The 20,039-nt window shown below is 50.5% G+C and overlaps 1 protein-coding gene across 1 annotated transcript in view; it reads left to right on the top strand.

The window, feature by feature from the left end:
• The window catches only part of NUP205 (nucleoporin 205), a 1,887,652-nt gene that overhangs the window by 807,995 nt on the left and 1,059,618 nt on the right, over positions 1-20,039 (top strand). Inside the window, exon 21 of the mRNA XM_069628771.1 lies at positions 16,896-17,051. Coding sequence (XP_069484872.1) covers positions 16,896-17,051 — 156 coding nt within the window. The remainder of the gene's footprint in view (positions 1-16,895; positions 17,052-20,039) is intronic.

Raw genomic sequence — 20,039 nt, 5'->3', positions numbered from 1 at the left:
TCTGTTCTGGACTGCTATGACCTCTTCTAAGGTGATGCGCAGGACTCGGAAGACGGACTGGACCGGACCCCCAAACCTCGCCTGTCTGGCCCGTAGAAGAATCCTTCTGTAGATGGAAAAGGGGATTAACTGTCTGCTGGATAATGTGTCAGATTCCCCCTTCCCCCTCTCACACTCCTCGAACCCCCTCCGCGATTCCCCGTAGAGTCTCACCTTAGAGTCTGAAAGGACGAGCTCTCCATCCTGCTTCCGATGCAGGGGCGCGTTGATTTCCAGTTACTTCACTGGATCTCGGGTTTGGTGAGTATTCAACTCTGCTTGACTTTTCCGATATGAGGCTGTAAGTATTCAGTTGCAAAAGTTCAAGCCTTAATTGTCCGTTGTCCTTTTCTCTATTTCAGATGTAGGATGAAGAATCCGCGTAGAGGAATGGATTCGCCGAAGGAAACTCTGGTGAGTCTTTTTGATGGATGGTTCCCTTAGTGATCTTGATTTCACCCACTGATGTGTGTGTCTTTTTCCCCTTAGGGGCCGGGGTACGGCAGTGCCAAAGAAGCGGCACCGACCCGAGGTGTGGAAAGATTGTCCCAACAAAAATCAGGTAAGTCTTAAGGTGGAAGAATCAGGCCTTCCTCAATCTGTTCCTTCGCTCACCTTTGTTTTGTCTCTTTTTCTCCTTAGGCGCTGAATGGCGACGGATGGTGCCAATGGTGGCTGAAGAGCCCGAGGGCGCCTCGTGAAGGTGAGAGGAACGCGGCGCTGCAGCGAGCGATGCAATGCGCTTCTAAAAATGTCTTTTCTCAGGATCGTCGGAGTGATGGTTCCGGACTCCGGATGGAGGTAGGTAAAGTTCAATTATTCACCTTTCTCTCCTTTCTTTGCTTTTCAGGTGTTCCATGTTGCAGGCGGGCGTGGCTGGACCCAGGATGCAGGAGCAGACACGGTGAGCGTCCAGCTGCTAGATGCAGAACAATACGAAGCGTGAGCTGCTGTCTGGGTGTGGTTTAAATAGCCCCCAAAGTAGTTCCAGGTAAGTATTCCTCCTCTGCCACGCCCGAGTGGTAAAATAGTCCCATAGGTAAAATAGTCCCTTTCAGACCTCAAGGAGGTCTGGATCCGGCAGCATGGTCTGCATCAGTTAAGTCCATCCAAGCACTCCCATAATGAGCCTGGCGCCTGTGCTGCCAGGACTGATGCCTTCTATGAGCCAAAGGCGCCAGGACAATGTCCAAAGATCCCCTATAAGGGGTTGCTGGGTCCCTCCCTGGGGACATGTCTGCTTTCGGGGACGCTGGCCCTGAACTGGCTTCCCAGGAGTAGGCATCATGACAGCAGTCCTCGTGCTTAGCTCTCGAGCCTTTACTGGATGTTTCGCGCTTTTTCAGGTGAATTTTCACATTTTTTCGGTTAATCGAGCCTCAAGCTCCACCGATTCTACTCCCGTTAACGGCTACCCGTTACGGGATTTTCCTACGCCCCTCAAGGGTGAAGATTTCGTCGAATCAACTTCTTGGAGGATTCCAGAAGATTCGCAGCCTACTTCGAGATGGCCCAGGACGCGAGTTCGTCACCCGGACCCAAGCTGTTTCGCAGCTGCCCTGGATGCGGGCTGCAGAATGTGTTTAAGGAAGACGAACATTTGCTTGCGATGCCTCTACTGTCTTCATGGGGACAAGACTGATGTAGAGAAGGACTGCCAGTTCTGCAAGAACTTGTCAGAGCGGTCCATGAGGGACCATCGATCCCGTCTCGCCAGCTGGTTGGAGAAGGGCTCAACGGGTGAGAAGAAGAAGAAAGGGTCCGAGCGGGCTTCTAAGTCCTGTGCAGGCACCCCGGCGACGGGGGCCCAACACCAGGCCAAGCGCTGCGAGTCTGCTGGCTCCGGGAGCACCGAAAGGTCGGGCTCTTCGGTCGCCCAGGCAGGGCGCGCCTTCCCCGGCACCGTCAACCACGAGCCAGCGCTCCGGTTCGGGGAAGAGTAAGTCCGAGACCCCGGGTAAGCTTCGGGAGAAGCCCCGTCCGATCTCGGAAGAGGGGGAGCGAGGCGTCGCCCCTCCCCCTAAGGAGAATGCCCGGGACGCACCTAAGGTGTGAAGGCCCCTACCCAGCAGGCAAAGGCCTCTATCGAGGCGATCGCGGCGACTCTAGCCAAGCCGGCAGAGACTGCCTCCGGGACTAGAGTTTCCCTGCCGCCAAGGAGGGAATCCTCTTTTCAGCCCATCGTCATGGCCACCATGATGGAAGAAGCGAGGGGGGGCACAGTAGCCTCCTCGAGCTCGGAGTCAGCCTCGGAGGATGAACTGACCGAGGCCGTGAGGAACCTCGAAGTCCAATTCGAGAAAGTTTGATCCCGTAAGGAAGATCCTCGGGAGATAACCGAGGAAGACGACGATGGCGAGGAAGAGCAGCCTTCCCTTCCGGCGCAGCCGGAACCTAGGCCTCAGGATGGCTCGGCGGCCATTTTGTCTGCGATCCAGTCCTTATGCTCTGAGATAAGGACGAGATTTCCACGGCCCAGGCTGGAGGACCCGCAACCTGGCCCGTCGGGAAGTCCTCAGAACAAACGACGGAGGACCCAACCCTCTCCTCCACTCGCACCCGTGAGGCCTACAGTTCCCGCCTCATCCTCCCACGAGTCGGGAGATGACGGTGTGATGGGCTCGAAGACGGGTACTGAGGGCGACGACGGAACAGGTCTCCCGTCACACGGGCCTCGCCGCCCGACGAGATTGGCTCATTCCACGCCACGATCGCCAGGGCGTCCGAATTGTTCCAGCTCTGCCCGGAGGAGCAGAAAAAGGAAGGTTTCCTCTATCAGCGCCGGGAGGCCAAGATGAAGACTGTCATTGCGGTGCCTCTAATCGATGACATCTGGGAGGAGGGCCTGTCGGTTCTCAAGAACCCCTCCACGGCACCAGCCAAACGGGACCGGTACGAGAAGAAGTACCGGGTCCCCGAAACCACCCCCCTGTGCCTCAGGGCCCAGCCAACGACAGACTCGGTCGTCTCGGCGGCGACGAAGAAGAAAGCGGCGGGGTCAGGAGCCTTGACGTCGAATTCCCCGCCGGACGGCGAGGGAAAGAAGTTGGACGCCATGGGCCGGTGGGTCATTTCGTCGGTGGCGACGACGATCAAAGCGGCCAACGCCCTGGCGATCGTGGCCCGTTACGACAGGGAGCTCTGGTTTAAGCTGGCCCCCATATTGGACTTCCTACCGGACGACAAGAGGACCGAGGCCCTGGAAATACTTCAAGAAGGCGAGGTGGCGTCGGACCACGCCATAACAGTGGCAACCGATATTGCCGATACCGGGTTCCGCCAGCTGGGCAACAGTGTTTGCCTACGACGACGGGGTTGGCTCCGGGCGACCGACTTCCGTCAGGACGTCCAGACCAGGGTATTGGACATGCCGTTCGACGGCAGCAACTTGTTCGGGAAGGCGGTGGACGACTCCCTCCAAGCCATAAAAACGGACACGGAGACGGCCCACGCCCTAGGAGCCCTTCAGCAATGACGGCCCTTTCGGAGCTCCAGAGGCAGACAGGGTGCCTCCAAGGGATCCAGCGGTGGCTCGCCATCCTACCGCCAGGCGGCACGCTCCTCGTCTCAGGAGGCCTACAGGGGTCACGGCAAGCAGGGAGCGCTTCGCCGCCATCGGCAAGGTGGCCAGGCCGGCAAGGCCACCACCTCCAAGCAGGACTGAACCGGCCGTGGTCTCGGGCCCCCACCGAAGCACCCCGGTGGGAGGCCGGCTGACAAATTTCGTCGGCGTGTGGAAGTCCATCTCCACCGACCGTTGGGTGCTGGATACCCTGGCAAGAGGACACTATCGAATTCCTGAAGAAGTGCCCTCACGTTCCAACTGTTGTTGGAAGTACGGGCGATGCTCAGGAAAGGCGCCATCAAGCTTGTCCCGAAGAGGCTCCGGGGCTCCGGGGTGTACTCAAGGTACTTCCTCGTCAGGAAGAAGACTGGCGGCTGGCGCCCCAACCTGGACCTTCGTCGTTTGAACAAATACATCAGGTCACAAAAGTTCAGGATGGTCACCCTCCAGCACGTACTGGGACAGCTGGAGGAAAGCGACTTTCTATCGTCGTTGGACCTGGAGGATGCATACTTCCACGTTCCCATCCTCAAAAGTCACCGAAAGTTCCTCAGGTTCGTCGTCCAGGGACGCCACTACCAATTCAGAGCACTGCCGTTCGGATTGAAGTCGGCCCCCAGGGTCTTTACCAAGTGCCTAGCACCTGTGGCGGCGCGGCTGCGCCTGCAGGGGATTCACGTCTACCCCTACCTGGACGACTGGCTCCGCTCAAGGACGAGGGAACTCGCCGTCGAACACACTGCGAGGACCGTCCAGCTACTCACAGACCTGCGATTCGCCATAAACTACCCAAAGTCCCACCTGGTGCCGTCGCAGGTGGCCCTGTTTCTGGGAGCGAAGCTCGATACAGTGAGGCGCCTGGCGGCCCCGTCGGAAGAACGGACGAAGACCATTCTAGGCAAAGTGCAGCGCCTGCTAGCCACGGACGTGGCCAGGGTGAGGTCCATCAAGTCCCTCCTGGGGATGATGTCCTCTTGCATCTACCTGGTGCGCCTCTGCAGACTACGGATGCGCCCTCTTCAAGAATTTCTCGACGCCCGTTGGATGCAGGCGACGGGCACCTTCGAAGACAGGGTCCCCCTCAACGAGGTGTTCCGGCGGGCAATTCAGTGGTGGGGCGTTCGAGCGCACCTAACGGCGGGCAAGGACTTTCAGACGCCGGCGTACCAGGAGACGGTGACGACGGACGCCTCCCTGGAAGGTTGGGGCGCCCACACCGGAGATCTCCACGCAAGAGGCCTCTGGCTCCTGGAGGAGAGGCTCCTGCACATCAACGTCCTGGAACTCCGAGCCGTGTTCTGGGCTCTCAAATCGTTCCTCCCGTCGCTCAAGGGCAAGGTGGTGCGGATCTTCACGGACAACACAACGACAATGTTTTACATACAGAAGCAGGGTGGCACCAGATCCCCAGCCCTATCCAAGGAGGCACAGGATCTGTGGCACTGGGCGGTCGCCCAGGGGATGTTCCTGGTTCCCTTCCACCTGGCAGGAGAAAGAAACACCATCGCCGACTCGCTCAGCAGGGAGCAGCGCGCGTGTCACGAGTGGGAACTGCGCCAGGATCAGGTGGATCAACTCTTCCGACGATGGGGCAAACCCCAAATCGACCTGTTCGCAACAGCGACGAACTCGAAGTGCAAGAGGTTCGCCAGCAGGTTTCCCCAGCCGAGAAGCATGGGCGATGCGTTCTCGTTCCCCTGGGACGGCCTATACCTGTATGCGTTCCCTCCGTTGCCGTTGCTGCTTCGACTCATCAACCAGCTCAAGAGGTCCCGGTGCAGGATGATCCTCGTTGCACCGGCACGGCCGAGGCAGATCTGGTTCCCGGACCTTCTGAACTTGTGAACGTCCCCTCCCATCAAGCTGTTGGCGGACGCGGACCTTCTCTCCAGAGAAGGAGGCGCCATCTTCCACCAGGACCCGGCTTCGCTGAACCTGCAGGCTTGGCTCCTGCAGCGCTAGAGTTTGGAGGCTACGATATACCGGCCGATTGCAGAGAGGTTCTTGCAAAGGCCAGGGCGTCCTCGACTCTCAAATGCTACGGTCATAAGTGGAAGAGGTTCTCTATCTGGTGCCGAGCACAGAAGATCAACCCCCTACGGATTACGGCCCCTCAAGTGCTGCCGTACCTGCTATCGCTGGCAAAGGCTGGGCTAGCCCATGCCTCCATTAAGATTCATCTGGCGGCGATCTCCAGATATACCAGAACCACAGGACGGACGTCCCTGTGGTCCCATCGACTGGTAAAAGAGTTTATGAAAGGACTGTTCCGGTCGTTCCCGCCGGTGAAGGCCCCGGCGTGGGAACTTAACGTGGTGCTGACCAGGCTCATGGGGCCCCCATTCGAGCCGATGCACTCCGCACCGATGAAGTTTGTGTCGTGGAAGACTGCATTCCTGGTGGCCATTACCTCCGCACGACGAGTGGGAGAGATCCAGGCCCTATCCTGCAAAGCACCGCACTTTACTTTCCATGCCTCGAGGGTGGTGCTTAGGACGCACCCCTCCTTTATGCCCAAGTTGCCGTCGGACTTCCATCTTAACGAGCCCTTGGTGTTACCTGTTTTCTTCCCGTCTCCTTCGTCGCCGGCCGAGAGGACTTTGCACTCGCTGGATGTGGCTAGAGCGCCTAAGTTCTACGTGGACCGCATGAAGAGTTTCCGGAGGACATCATAGCTGTTCGTGAACTTTGGACCTGTGAATCAAGGGAAGGCTCTCTCGAAGTCTTCTATTTCCAGATGGCTCTCCGGCTGCATCATGCACTGCCACCGGTTGGCTAACCGACCGCTGCCAAGCCGTCCGAGAGCCCATTCGACCAGAGCGATCGCTGCTACTACGCATTCTTATCTGGTGTGCCCCTGCTGGACATCTGCAGGGCTGCTACGTGGAGGTCGACACACACCTTCACGAGATTCTACTGCGTCGATCGGGATTCCAGGGAGGAGTCCAGTGTCGGCCAAGGAGTGCTGCGCAACCTCTTCGCTTAAGGTGAGCCGGGTGAGGAGGTAAGAGATGCTTAATGTTGAGCCTTTTGCCACCCCCCATGATTGTGCATGTGTGTACTGCTATTTATTCTTATATTCATGAGCATGTGAATCCATGCCAGACCCCATGCTGGAGAAGGAACAAGTTACTTACCTGTAACTGTTGTTCTCCAGCATGGGTCTGGCATGGGTTCACATGCGAACCCTCCCGCCTACCCCTCTGCGGCTCTTCACTTGGTCATACTGCCACTTCATGAGCTACCAAATCTGAAGATGGCTGCCAGAGGCGGTGCTTAGGTAGAGGGCAGTCATTGGCTGTGGTCAGTATGACGCAGAGATCAGTGATTGGTTACTACTACGAAAGACAGATCAGAAACGAAACTGAGTGATTTTTCTTTACCGAGGATTCCTAGCCTGACGACCGGGAATATTCATGAGCATGTGAATCCATGCCAGACCCATGCTGGAGAACAACAGTTACAGGTAAGTAACTTGTTCCTTCCAGCCCAAGAGTCCTGCATTTTATGCGAAAATCCCCCATTCACAGCCTGGCTGTCAATCACACAGCAGGGGGATTGTCCAGCCCGGACAACCACCTCAGCCAATCATGACAAAAAGCGATTTGAGTTTCCAAGGATACCCTGTGCAGAAGGTGACTACACCCCTCCCTCACATTCAGCCGACCTAGACACCTAGTCGTCAAAAGGAGGGCTTCTTGAGAGAAGCCCGCCAAAAGACGGTGAACAAAGAAGGCAAGCCTGGTTTGCCGCGCAAAGTAAAACACAAGAAGGACTTTAAAAAAAAGAAATGGCGAATAAACCTGACTCGAGCCAAAAGAAAGAGCATTTGGTCAAGCGGGTTTATGTTCGAGGCTAATATGATAGCTTGGAACAGTACCACGTTTATATAGTATAATTGCTGTAGGAAAGTTAGGGTAGATACCACTGCCACCAGCGAAGTCTAAATGTTAAAAGAGCAGAACAAAGCTCAGAGAGGTACAGACGAAAAAAGGGATAGGAGTTTACCCTTTCCAGTACTCCATGTAAGATGGGGTGTACTGGGTCTGAAGTTTTAAATGACTATGTAAAGTAAATCACACCTTTACCTGTTTTCTGGGGGACAGTAGTCAGCCCCAGAAAAATGGAGTCGGTGGGAAGGCTCAAAGACAACCCGGTGTCACTGCACTGAAGGTGCTGTGTAACACACACAAAAGTGGGGCTCATGGAGTGGTGTCCTCCAGAGCCCACAATCGCACGAACAATAAAAATACACATGAAAAAACGCATGTAAGAGTGTGAAAAAGGCTCACACTCTTACCAAGTGGAACAAGTAAACTCCAGAAATCCAGCAAAGCTGCTGGGGGACTCACTAGGTGAGGGAAATTAGCCATAGAATGAGAATTCTCCCTAACACTCGGGTCGGGGCAGAATGTGATTCCGTTTGATAGAGCTGTGACTGCGGCGGTGCTTGATCTTGTGGCTGCTTTTGGTTCCAGCACCTGGCAAGTTGATTCTTGTGTTGTTTCCTAGGGGATCCCTTCTCTCTTGGGGGTGCACTTTTGGTTCTGGCGCTTGGCATCTGGGCTGTCCACTCGCCTTTCACACTCTGGCGACTCGTTTCGCAGGGGCTCTCGTAGCTGGATCCGCTGGTTTGTTCGCTGCCTGTGGATCGTATTTGAGTCCCGCCCACCGGGTGTGAGGTTTCCCACTTTTGCTTCTCCTTTGTTGCTTCGGGTCTAGATGCCTGGGTTCCAGGAGCTATACCGCCTGTGTTCGGTGGCTCCCGATGGGGAGGGGCCAATAGCCTTCGGTTTTGCGTCAGGGTCGGTATGAGTGACCGAGGCGCTAGAGTCTCGACAGTTCTGTTTTTGGCAGCCACAGGGGACTGATCACACAGGTGCACCAGGAGTTGTTCGGGGGCCAGCGCCCGCTTTTGTATTTGGCCCCTGTGAGACTCAGCCCGTATGAGTAGCCAAATGTTCTAAAGTGGCAACCTCTGTGCTCAGGGAAGCTCCCTGGGCCCAGCAAGCTGCTTGTGATTCAACCGGGGTTCGGCTCCCAGGGCCCCTGCAGGGCTAACCGCGGCACACTTCCCTGGATAGGGAAGCTTCCACAGATATTACTCACTCCCCCACACCTCCTTACCCTCTATTTGATGTGGGCGAGATTCCGGTGGGTCTGTCGACTTCGGCGTTGCTCCCTTGCACTGCGGAGGAGGAGCGTTCCACTCCTGGCGGGCTACCGACTGCTCTGATCTGGCAGGGGAGGACAGGCTCCCACACTCCCCTGGGTCCGCTTGACTCCCGACTTGGGTCGCCAGCCGCTCACTAGCTTCCAGGGCGGTTTACTGTTGCCCTTCACCGGGCGCACTCTGCCGGGGCGGGCCCAGCCATCGGCCCGTCCGCAGGTTCTCCGATGGTCAGGGCTGGCGGGGCTCACCTCCCAAAAAGGGCACTGTTGTCACTGGGCGCCCACCGCGTTCTCCTCTCGCCGGTGCAGCAGACCTCTGATGTTCGGGGCAGGCGAGGTATCACAGCCTCAGGGCTCCGTTCACTACAAGGAGACCTCAGCACTCTTTCCTGTTCGGCGCAACCACTCGCTGCAAGCCAAATGGTCAATCCCACGGACAGGATCACGGCATCCTCCGCTCCTCGATCACTTGCTTTAGGAAGGGTCGCTCCCGCTGCTTACTGGGTCCGGTTGCTGATCGGACCCGCCACCAAGGTCATAAATGCTCAGTTTGCCACAGTTCGCTGCATGAAGCCCTGCACTGGAGGGGGCCGGGCTCTCCTCCGCCACCCTCGATCTGGCTTCTGGAATTGGTCAGAACCTCGACTTCCCGGTCCACGGGGCCTCCCGACTTTCGCCCAACTTCACAGCGTCTGGCTTTTCCCTCGCAGGCTGCCGGGCCCTCTGGACTTTAGTGAGGGGGACTGCAGACAGCTCACCCTTGAGCAATTTTGGGGCTCAGTGTACAGATGTAAGGTCGCTTTGTAGGGTGCTTTTGACTCCTTTCTTTTGCCTGAGCGGAGCACTGAGGACGTGCATCCACTTCAGCTGGCGGCCATTTTGGATCTCCTGGTGCAACCCATTTTACAGGATTGGTATCCCAGTGAACCTTTTGGGTAGCCAGTGGGATGTATTATTATTTTTTTTTTTGTGAGCCCAAAATTATAGCCTCTATATTGGTTTGAACTGGTTTAGGCCAGTATAGGTCCCTGTACTAAGGCTGAGTGGCAGGCCTACTGATCAATCTGTATGGTTGGTCATGTGACTCCCCAGCCCCTTTTCGCACTGCTTTTGTGCAAGGGTTTTTAGGCTTTGCCCAGACCCTGTTGCACTCTCTTGGTTTCATGTTCTGTGATGAAAAGAAAGCAGGTCTGCTGACCTGCTGGAGGAGATTCTTGCTGTTTTTGCCATTGTTAACCCTTACCATACCATACTGGCTAAGTACAGTGGTTTGGGCATATCTGGTTTTTTTTGTTTGCCTCTACCGTCCAGTCCAGGTCCCCTGAAGTTTCCCTGCATCTGCTGGGTCAGGCCCGCAATGCCAGAATCGTTTTTGGGCAATTTTACTGCTGCAATCACCAACATCTTTAAATTGCTGTGGGTTGCTGCAGAAGTTCTGGAGGTGATTGAAGTCTCAACTAGCCAGGAGCTCTTTAGTTTGGGATGTCCGAGCGAGCCACCAGCCATTGTTTCCGTTCTGGGAATGTTTGCTGCCATTTTCTTCACCCTGCTGCTGGGAGCTGTCTTACGCGCCAGATTTCTCTCTCCTTGCTTCAAGCTAGAGCTCCTCTGAAGAGTCTTTCTTTCCTCGGTCCCCCATTGGTCCATGGTTAAAGTCCTAGAGAACCAAATCCTGCAAACAACACCTTTGCAAAAGCAGTCTACTCACCAGGTTGTTTCGCACTGCTGCACTCTTGTGGACTTCCCTGGGGTTGCCAGTCGTTGCAGAATCCCAACCTGTGGGGGTCAAGAAGGCGTACCTACCCTAAAGCATTGACCCTTTAGCATTCTCCCATTCAATCCAATGGAATTGTGAACCTACCCGGAAATCTCCTAAAACTGACTGTGGGGTACTTAACCTGCCCCCACAGGTGCTCCCTTTCATGGCAAGTGTGAAAGGGCGGGCGGGCGCCCCGCTCTCGAGCTGTTCATATTCTTTATCTGTGGATCCTGTAACTGCAGCTCGCTGCGACAGTCTGCGTCTACAGTTACGCGCATGCATAGGCTCGGCTTTATCGGATCTTGTTCGTGTTAGCGCGCCTTGATTGTGGCTGCGCGTGCGAGAGTGAGTGGTGTCTCACTTCGCAGTCGTGGGGAATAGTGACTCGTTACCAGGCATGGCTAATGTATGTGGGTGACGGGCTGATGCTCACTCAGTAAATTACCTTGGTTTGACTTCTATGTGGAAGGTAAGGAATATGAACAGCTCGAGAGCGGTTCACCCGCCCGCACTGAATAAATGCACACTTGCCATGAGAGGGAGCACCTTTCCAGCAGGCACTAGACCTGTAAATCATACTGAAATTTAAGTATCAAACACGCCATTTTGTGTAAACCTAACTGCACAACATTGGGCTTTTTACAAAACCTGGCGGTGCTGTCCATCTTTAAGCGCTCGTCTGAAGAGTGTTCTTACTTTTAAATCCCTTTAATTTCACAGTTTCTGAAAGGGCTCACTAATGTGTTCCCTCCGTCACCTTTCCTGGTGCCCGGTTGGGATTTTAACCTTGTTCTTAAGTTTCTTATGGGTGCTCCGTTTGAGCCTTTACATTCTTGCCCTTTGAGGCTGTTAACTCTGAAAACTGTGTTTTTAGTTGCGGTTACTTCCGCTCGCAGAGTGAGTGACTTACAGGCACTTTCAGTTAAGCCACCCTTCACTGTATTTCACAAGGACAGGGTTGTCCTTCGAGTTCGTCCTTCTTTTCTTCCGAAGGTAGTGACGGAATTTCATTTGGCCCAGAAGATTGTTCTTCCGGCATTCTATCCTCCTCCGCATCCTGGTAAGGAAGAGGAGAGGCTCCATAGGCTTGATCCTAGGAGAGCTTTAAGCTTTTATGTTTCACGCATGTCCCGGGTCAGAGTGGACGATCAACTCTTTATTGGTTATGCTGGAAAGCGTTTGGGGCAAGCTGTAACGAAACAGACTTTGTCTCGCTGGATTATTTTGGCCATCTCGGAGTGTTACCGCTTGGCGGGTAAGGGCCCACCGGCTGGCTTGCGGGCCCATTCTACCAGGGGTATGGCGGCATCTACTGCCCTGCAGAGGGGTGTTCCTATTCGCAACATCTGTGATGCATCCACCTGGGCTTCAGTACATACATTTGTACGTCACTATTCCCTCGATTCCATCCGAGGACAGGATCTGGCCTTTGGCAAGGCGGTCCTTTGCTCTGCTATTTGATTGGCAATTCTAAATTTTGATTCTAAATTCTTTCCCTCCTCCTTGTTCTGGTACTGCTTTGGGAGTCTGTCATAGATATGGAATACGTCGGAGGACCCAATCCCCTCGAACAAGTTACTTTCTTACCTGGTAACGTTCTTTCGATGGGATGGTCCGACGACGTATTACATATCGCTTCCTCCCTGCCTTCCCCGCTGCAGAATTTATTTTGCGATTGCAGCTTACGTTCCGCAAGGCTTTGTGTCTGACTGGCAGTTGACTTATGTCACACGTTCTGGGGGAAAAAAACTACAACTGAGGCTACGGGCGTCGTGCGTCCTACTTATCACATCGGATGACGTCAGAGGAGGTCCTCGACGACGGCGCATCGAAGTCATCGACGCAGACGCTGAAAAAAGTTTCCGAAGCAGCACAGCTATGGTGATTACATGTCATAGATATAGAATACGTCATCGGACCATCCCATCGAAAGAACGTTACCAGGTAAGAAAGTAACTTGTTCTTTTCGCTTGTTCTTTGGCCATAATGCGGTTTGGCATTCTTCCTGTCTTGCCTGGTCAGGAAATCCCAAATAAGGTCATGAACTTGCCTGGGAAGGCTGCAGTTTGTGTGTATGGCTCAGGAAGAGGGGGGGGCTGTCTGGTCCACTTTCTTAGAGCCAGAAGTCTAGGTGAGGGGCATCAGTGAAACCAATAGTTGTCCCTGATTGAACAACTACTGGCTGTTTGAATGTGCAGATCTGTACCATTGGTGGGTCAGGACTTGCTTCCAGACTGCTCCTGGACCGACCGGAAGAATCTTTACACCTGGATTCTTCTGGGCACCTCTCACTTGAACCAACTGCGGGAAACCAACCCCCAGTGACCCATCCAGTCGACTGGAAAAATCTGAGTCCAGGAGTAAGAACACAAATAATTTGTTTCCCCCTGTCCTCTGTAGGAAAATATTGAGATCAAGGCTCTTTGTATCCTTCTGTTCCACTGCTTTATTGTCATCGTACCTGAGCAGTGAAACCTGAAAGAATACATTTTCACCTATCAGTAACCTTCTTGCATCTCTTCTCTTGAACAATCACCACCACAAGTACTTTACCTGCATCAGATACATTCTGGGGAGGAGCAGTGTGACTTTTGGGCACAAAGCCCCACTCTTCATAGTGTTGTACTTCTGAAGCTAGGGCATAGTTCTTGTGAATTGGTTCCATCTTACTGCATCACTTAATTATCATTTAAAAAAATGATTTGTCATTGTTTTGTTTTATTACTTGTATTGCGCACCAGACCCGAGTATTAGGGCGCATTGCATAAGATCACTCTCAGCTTAGTTACACATAAGAAATACATTTACATTATGCAGTATAGTTACACATAGTCAGATTACATTTATATATATATATGTATATGCATATATGTATATATACAGGATATTTACATACATGAGATTCCAGCTATGGGCTAAAACCGGATATTAGGCTTTAGGCTAGGAACAGGCATGTGGAATCATAGGTCGTGAGGTAGAGGTCTGTAGACAATAGCAGGTCGTCAGTAGTCTGAACTGGGATGTATACAGGGTAATGGGCCAGTTTATAGAGATGTCATGCGTCAGACTATAAGTCCGCGTCTTTAAGCCACTTTATAAGGCACAGACGGAATTCTAGGTACGAATGCTCTACTCTCATTGAATGCATTTTAAGAACCTATGGTGACTTTGTTTATTGTTGAGTGTTTAATATTTCACCTGCTTGTTTGATCCTGTGTGTTTGAGGCCTAGAATAAATACTGTATTTTCTTTTAAACATTCCTGTCTAAATGGAATTATTGTGCTTCACTGTTTGGATTCATTGTGGACCCCCGACCCCAGTCCCCCTCTCCTGAAAAAAGCCTCGCCTGTTCTTCATTAATTAATTGCAAGGGTGCCGAAGAAGGCGACTGACACACAGTTGCCATGGTTGTTGGCGTAAACTTTTATTATTTCAGAAATAAAGAGGGACCTACTAAGAGGGATTTCCCTACCTCAACTAAAAGACTATGGATTTAGTCAGGATGTCCATGTAAATCAAGAGTCCACAGTTCTGTGACAAAAGCATACTTCTGTCCCTTACACTTATAACTAAACTAATGAAGGAATGGATCTTCTTCATGCTGTAGAATGGCTCCCTTCTACTGGACAACGGATCACAGCTCCAATTGTTAGATGGGATCTTTACCTGCAGGAATGACGCCCTTCCCCAGGTCTCGAACCCTTTCCGAGGCACAAAATAAAGTTCAAGGTTGAAATGCTAAAAAGCAGTAAAGCTCTCAGTTCAAAGTTAAAAGGTAAAGTTGCAATGCAAGCATCAACATTCCTTATTGCCCATAGTTGTTTCTTCACTATTGGTTTCCTTGAGAATGTGGCCCAGCTCCAGGTATCTTTCTCTGTGTTTTTGCCCACACAATGCCAGGAGGAATGACTCCCTCCCACTGGCCTTTCTTGGCCTTAGTTTCACAGTGCACAACACCAGGGGGGAATTACTCACTCCCCCGGACCTTTCTTGATGTCACCCTTGGGTTTCTCAGAAATACCCCCGTTATGGCCCACTTGGTTCTCTGCCTTGCCAAATGTTGCCCTAAGGAAGAGGGCTCAACTCATTCTGCTGCCCTCTGTCGTCATGGGTCCCTGATCCGTATTTCTCTGTTCTTTGGTTTTGGCAGACCTGGTCACTCTCCTGCTAGGTACTGCCACGAGGAAGATGACATCTATCTGGCCCTTGCTGGTTGGCTGTTTGGTCCCAGCCCCTTCTCTCTCTCTTCTTCCTACTTCTACCAGACTTGGTTAACTCGCCTGCCGAGTACTGTGACGAGGAAGATTTCCACACTCCTTATTCTGATAGTGTCTTATTCCCATGTGGTTTCCAGCCCCCACCGGTCCCTATGCAGTTCCCTTTACCTTTGTTTTCCTTCAGGTGCCAGGCTGGTTGTTCCTGGGGTCCTTATGTCCATATCTCGGTTGCGTGGGCATCTCCGCATTCGGGTTCCATCCCCTTGCACATCTGTTGACTTGCGCGTTGACCGAAGGCTTCTTTTTGAATTCGTGTCTCCAGTTCCCCGTTTGCCAATGTCACGCTTGGACACTGGTGGGAAAAGGAGATTGCTGGCTTTCCCAAACCAGGGAGCGGACTGCTTTGTTCCTCCCTGTTCGGCTCCGCGTCTCCTTCCACCTTTCCGAGCTTCACCGTTCTCCGATCTGGTTGGCTGCTTCCCCCTTTCTCGTAGTCCTTCCTTGCTTTTTATGATTGGACAAAAACAACTAGAACGTTTGTCCCAGTTCTCATTATGGCTCTGTATGGCTCCGAACCTCCTCCTCATCTCAGTATCTGTTAAGGGAGTCCTCACCAGGTAGTCCCTACTCTTCTTTGTTTGATGAATCCTGCAGAATCCTCACAGAAACCATGCCTAAAGTGTTCTCCATGTTGTAGAACAACTAGACAGCGTATGAAGGATCGGTTTTAGGTGGAGTGCAACAGAACGGCATGAAACACACCAGCATTTCCATAGGGACCAAGGGGCGCCTCTGACACATTACAAATTCCATTTGTTTGTCACATGCATGGTTTTCTGCAGTTTTCATGGCAATTCCTTCTACGTTGACATTTTGTTTGCTCCCCAGTGGTCTTTCCCTGAGCGCAGTCGGGAACCTCTTTATTAAGGTAGACATTTAACACCAAACTCCCCTCCGGTTCCCCCATGAAATGGTGTGCTATGGCTCAGACCTTGGGGAAGGTAATTTTAAAAAAGACTTGGCAACATTTTCTAGATGTGTTTATCCAGGAATGCAACTTGTGGGTAGGTGTGCATCAATTTCGTAGCCTTAGTAAAACCCTAAGCAAGGGTGGAAAAATGCTTACTTTGTAAGAATTTTGTCTCGGGAGTTGAAATATTTAGGTGATTGGAGCGATTTTTAGCTTCTGTTTCTAGCATAGAAAAACCTTGTTGGCTTGACGCCAACACCTACCAAGATCAACATTTGATTTCCCAGGCTAGGCTTGCCCCATGCAAATATACCTTTGTAACGTTTACTCTGCGTGTTTGGGAATGTGCATGAAGGAACATTAGCAAACAACTACAAAGCGTTTAAAGCCTAATTGGTTGTTCATAATTAACAAAAAGTTATAGCTTGCATCTCGTATGGAAGTCAGATTTGCAGCATGCCATTACTCATTCGCCATTCCCTAGTGGTACGTCCTGCTTACTGGGCAAGCCCTGACACCAAGTTCTTGATCATCCAATCTTTGCATCTCCTGGTCGAACGGTATTGCCACTTGTCTGGTGGGCCTGCAGCTAGCTGTCTATATAAGCCAACTTGTGCAATGCGCTAGTACTTGCAGATAGGAGCATATCCACTGGCCATTGAGGCCAATTGGGTGCAAGCTAAGGAAGAGTAACAAAGTACTGCTGATCAGACACTGTCGAAAAGCAGCTGGGTGCTAGATTCTAGAGACATGGGTACTAGAGCAGGGAAACCAGGGGGGAATTATTTTCCGAGGTAGGGGCCTTATGGCACTTTGAATTAACCGATGTTGACACTTGTATGAGCATAGACTTCATTATTTTTAGTTGGGTAAATTTAGGATTGATGGGCTTTATTAAAGTGGTCCGGATGGGAGTGGATAAAGGTGGGGAACTGACTCTTGTGTTTTGTTGGTCCCTTCCTCACATGCAGCAAAATGGTATATTTATTTCAGCAGTAATTGTGTTCTCATAGGATGTTAAATGAGAAAACTAAGTTGATGGCAGTGTTATGGTTTTACTTGTGGTTTATCAGTCATTTCATAAGGTCCTACAACCCAAAACGTATTAATTTCACTGAATCTAGATTTTCGACTGTTTCAGCCACTTGTTGCTTTACATATTATCCCAACAGAACTGAAATCTGAGAAGCAAATTAGACACGAGACCAGAATCCACATCCTGAACCTTCTCATCACGTCTCTGGAGTTGAACCCACCAAACCTGGCACTTTATCTTCTAGGATATGAACTCAAGAAACCAGTTAGCACTACCAACCTGCAGGATCCAGGTATGAGTTATGGAAACTGTTACAGGGTTTATGCTCTATTTTGTTTAATAACACTCTTGTTATCACCTGTCCTTTCACATAACTCCATACAAATGTACAGAATTCAAGGCCCTACACTCAGTTTCTACACTTTGCACTGCACTACAGATCACCAAGACAGGCAATGCAGATCCTCAACACCAAGGACAGCAAATCAGGTTATGGAACCTAATTAGCAGAACGAATGTAAGTCCCAGAGAAATACTAGTGCTGCTACTGCATTATTTAGACATTGTTGCATTTGAAGACCCCTTTTTTCTTTCATTTTTACTTTGGGCTATTAGGTGGTGCTGAAATCACTACCTTTTAGCCGAAACTATTGTCATTAAAATAAGAGCTTAAAATATGGGCTTTTAATGAGGGTCTGTAATGCTTTTCCAATGAAGATGTTATTTGAGGAGGGATACACAGTTGTTCGGGTTATTGAATCCACCCCCCATTGCCTCCCCCTAGCCACGCTAATCCCTATGGCTAAACACACCCATTCCTGCCCATCTGACATTTTTGAGCTCTTTGCGCTCTTCAATGGAGGCAGCCATCTTTGTTGACTGTCTCGAAGGAAGCATTTAGGAAACAAGCCAAAACCAGCGGCCATCTTTGAATGGGAAAGATACCATGGGTCTTCCAAATAAAATGATACTTTGTTTAAAATAACTAAATTAATTTGCATTTTGGGACTGGTATATGTAATTTACATTCTATTAAAGCCAGCTGAGCCTTTGAGACTGTGCCTTAACTTTTGCGGTTCACAAGTTTTAATGACATTTGAGGTTCCAGAGCATGCATTAATAAACTGTTTTGTCTATTTCTATGTTTATGAAACCAGTTTGATAAATGAACACTCAAAAATTGACAGTAACTTTGAACCCGGAATAAAACATTTCACGGAGTGGGGGTATTGGAACAAAGATCTAAATTGCCTATGTGAGTGACAAAGAAAGTAACAGAAAATGTACAACAACAAAATGGGGGTTAAGTGAAGGAGCAGAGGTATTGCAAATTCCCATGGGAGGCTGGGGGCGCACAGTCATTTGACATGACCACCCCTCATCCTTGAAGAGACTCTTGTGTATTAGCCTTCGGTCCTCCGTTGGTTGTTATAGTGGTGTGCATAGGTTGCTGGGATTTGTAGTCATCCTTTGGTCGTGTGGCTGATGATGGCCCTGTGGTAAACACTTAGACTTGGTTTCCCAATCGCCCCTTCTGTGGGAGGCAGAGCACTTGTGTCTGGCATGCAGAGCTAGAAGGTACTGTCTTGTATGTTGTGACAATCTAGTTTGTGATTTTTGGAGTAATCGGGAGACCCAGAGAAGAGCAATCGGAAACCAAGCTGCTTGGTGAATGCATGTTTAGAGGATGGGCGTGGGCCTAGTGGTACAAGAGAACACCTGACAATTGAATCATATACTATACAATACCTCCCAAAGACCAATTCTTTACTGCACCCACTCCCATCAACACTCCTTCACCATCATCAACAATCACCATTCAGGCTTCGATAACACCTGACCGTCTCCCCAAAGATCATGAACTATCTTCCAAAGATCCCCATGACCAGTCAACTGTTACTTACTCAAAGGCCTCTGCGACCTTCCCTTAAAGACAACTTGCTCAAAAACACCAAAGCCACTTCATTCGCTCCAATCTAGCGACCATCCCAATGCCCCTCCCCTCCAACTACCACACAAGCACCCATCTTAGTAGTGGTGGAGCAAGCTTTGGTGACAGAGGGGGCTAGGGGAATCGTTCAGCAATAGAAACAGGAACTTGTATTTCGTTCAATATTGAACTTCAATGTTTACAACTATGGCTTGGCATCCTTCTGGTGCACATACGGTTTGTAATAAGTGTATATGGAAATTAAGTATGCTGCAGTTTCTATTCCCTACACCTGTTAAAATATTGAACAACATTGAATAAGTGCTTCTTTTTTGCCCTGAAAATAGCCTTACCTTTGTTACTCTGCAGCCACTCAAACTTAAAACATTGTAAAACTAGAAACCGTATCCGTTTATCGACCAGTATTCAGTTGAGGCATATGCATGAGCATGAATTGCAAAGTTATGACTGAATACAATCAATCCTAAGTCTATTTTGAAAGTAAACCATATGCCTTTCTTTTAATAAAATTTATTTCATTACAAAGTAGAAAATATGACTCCACTTATTTGAACTTCACATGTTGATGCCTGTTAATTTCTCATTCTTTTACCTTTTTAAAACAGTGCTATACAGCTTTTCTGCAAGTATTAGAATGATTTTTGTCTGGGTTTGCTATAGCATGTGTTTGGGCAATGGAAAACATACAGCATTGCAAGATCCCTACTTCAAACTTTACCTTCAGTGGGGGGTAGGATATGTGAGCAATGAAAGTGATGCTTCCAAATCTACTCCGGCATTTTAAAAGTAAACATTACTGCACACCCTATGCTGCACAGGAGTCACCAATCACCATCTGTGTTCAAAAGAGCTTGAAGCTTGTCCTTTCTCTCACAGGCCATGAAATGCATGGTCCACTTCCGTTTGTGGCAGGATTCCGTTTTTCTCTAGCAGATGGTAGAAGTGGTGAGAAGGTTGGATGGAAAAGCAGGAGATAATCTTTCCATGTCATTTCATCGAGGGATTTATTTTTGTGCATTTTTTTTTTACCGCTGATTTTTTAAACCGAAATGTCATTGAATTTTCATTTTTTTATTTTGGGGGAGAGGGGGGTCCCCCAAACAGCACATCCCCTTTAATTTTATATGTTCCCAAACACACACACCCCATATATATATTTTTCTAACCACCCCACCCCCCCCAAAAAAATGCTGATGGTTTTTTTCGTTAAAAAATCTGCGGTAAAAAAACAGCGAAAAAACATCCCACGATGAAAGGACATCATACTGAGACAATGTAGCAAGTGTGTATTAACCGTGTGGATGGGGCAACATAACAGCAATGGCATTA

The sequence above is a fragment of the Ambystoma mexicanum genome, chromosome 12 (genome assembly GCF_040938575.1).
Source record: "Ambystoma mexicanum isolate Mex_15411 chromosome 12, UKY_AmexF1_1, whole genome shotgun sequence".
Classification (NCBI taxonomy): domain Eukaryota; kingdom Metazoa; phylum Chordata; class Amphibia; order Caudata; family Ambystomatidae; genus Ambystoma; species Ambystoma mexicanum.
Note: the sequence above shows the minus strand (reverse complement) of the source record. Positions and strands in the feature narration are given on the sequence as shown.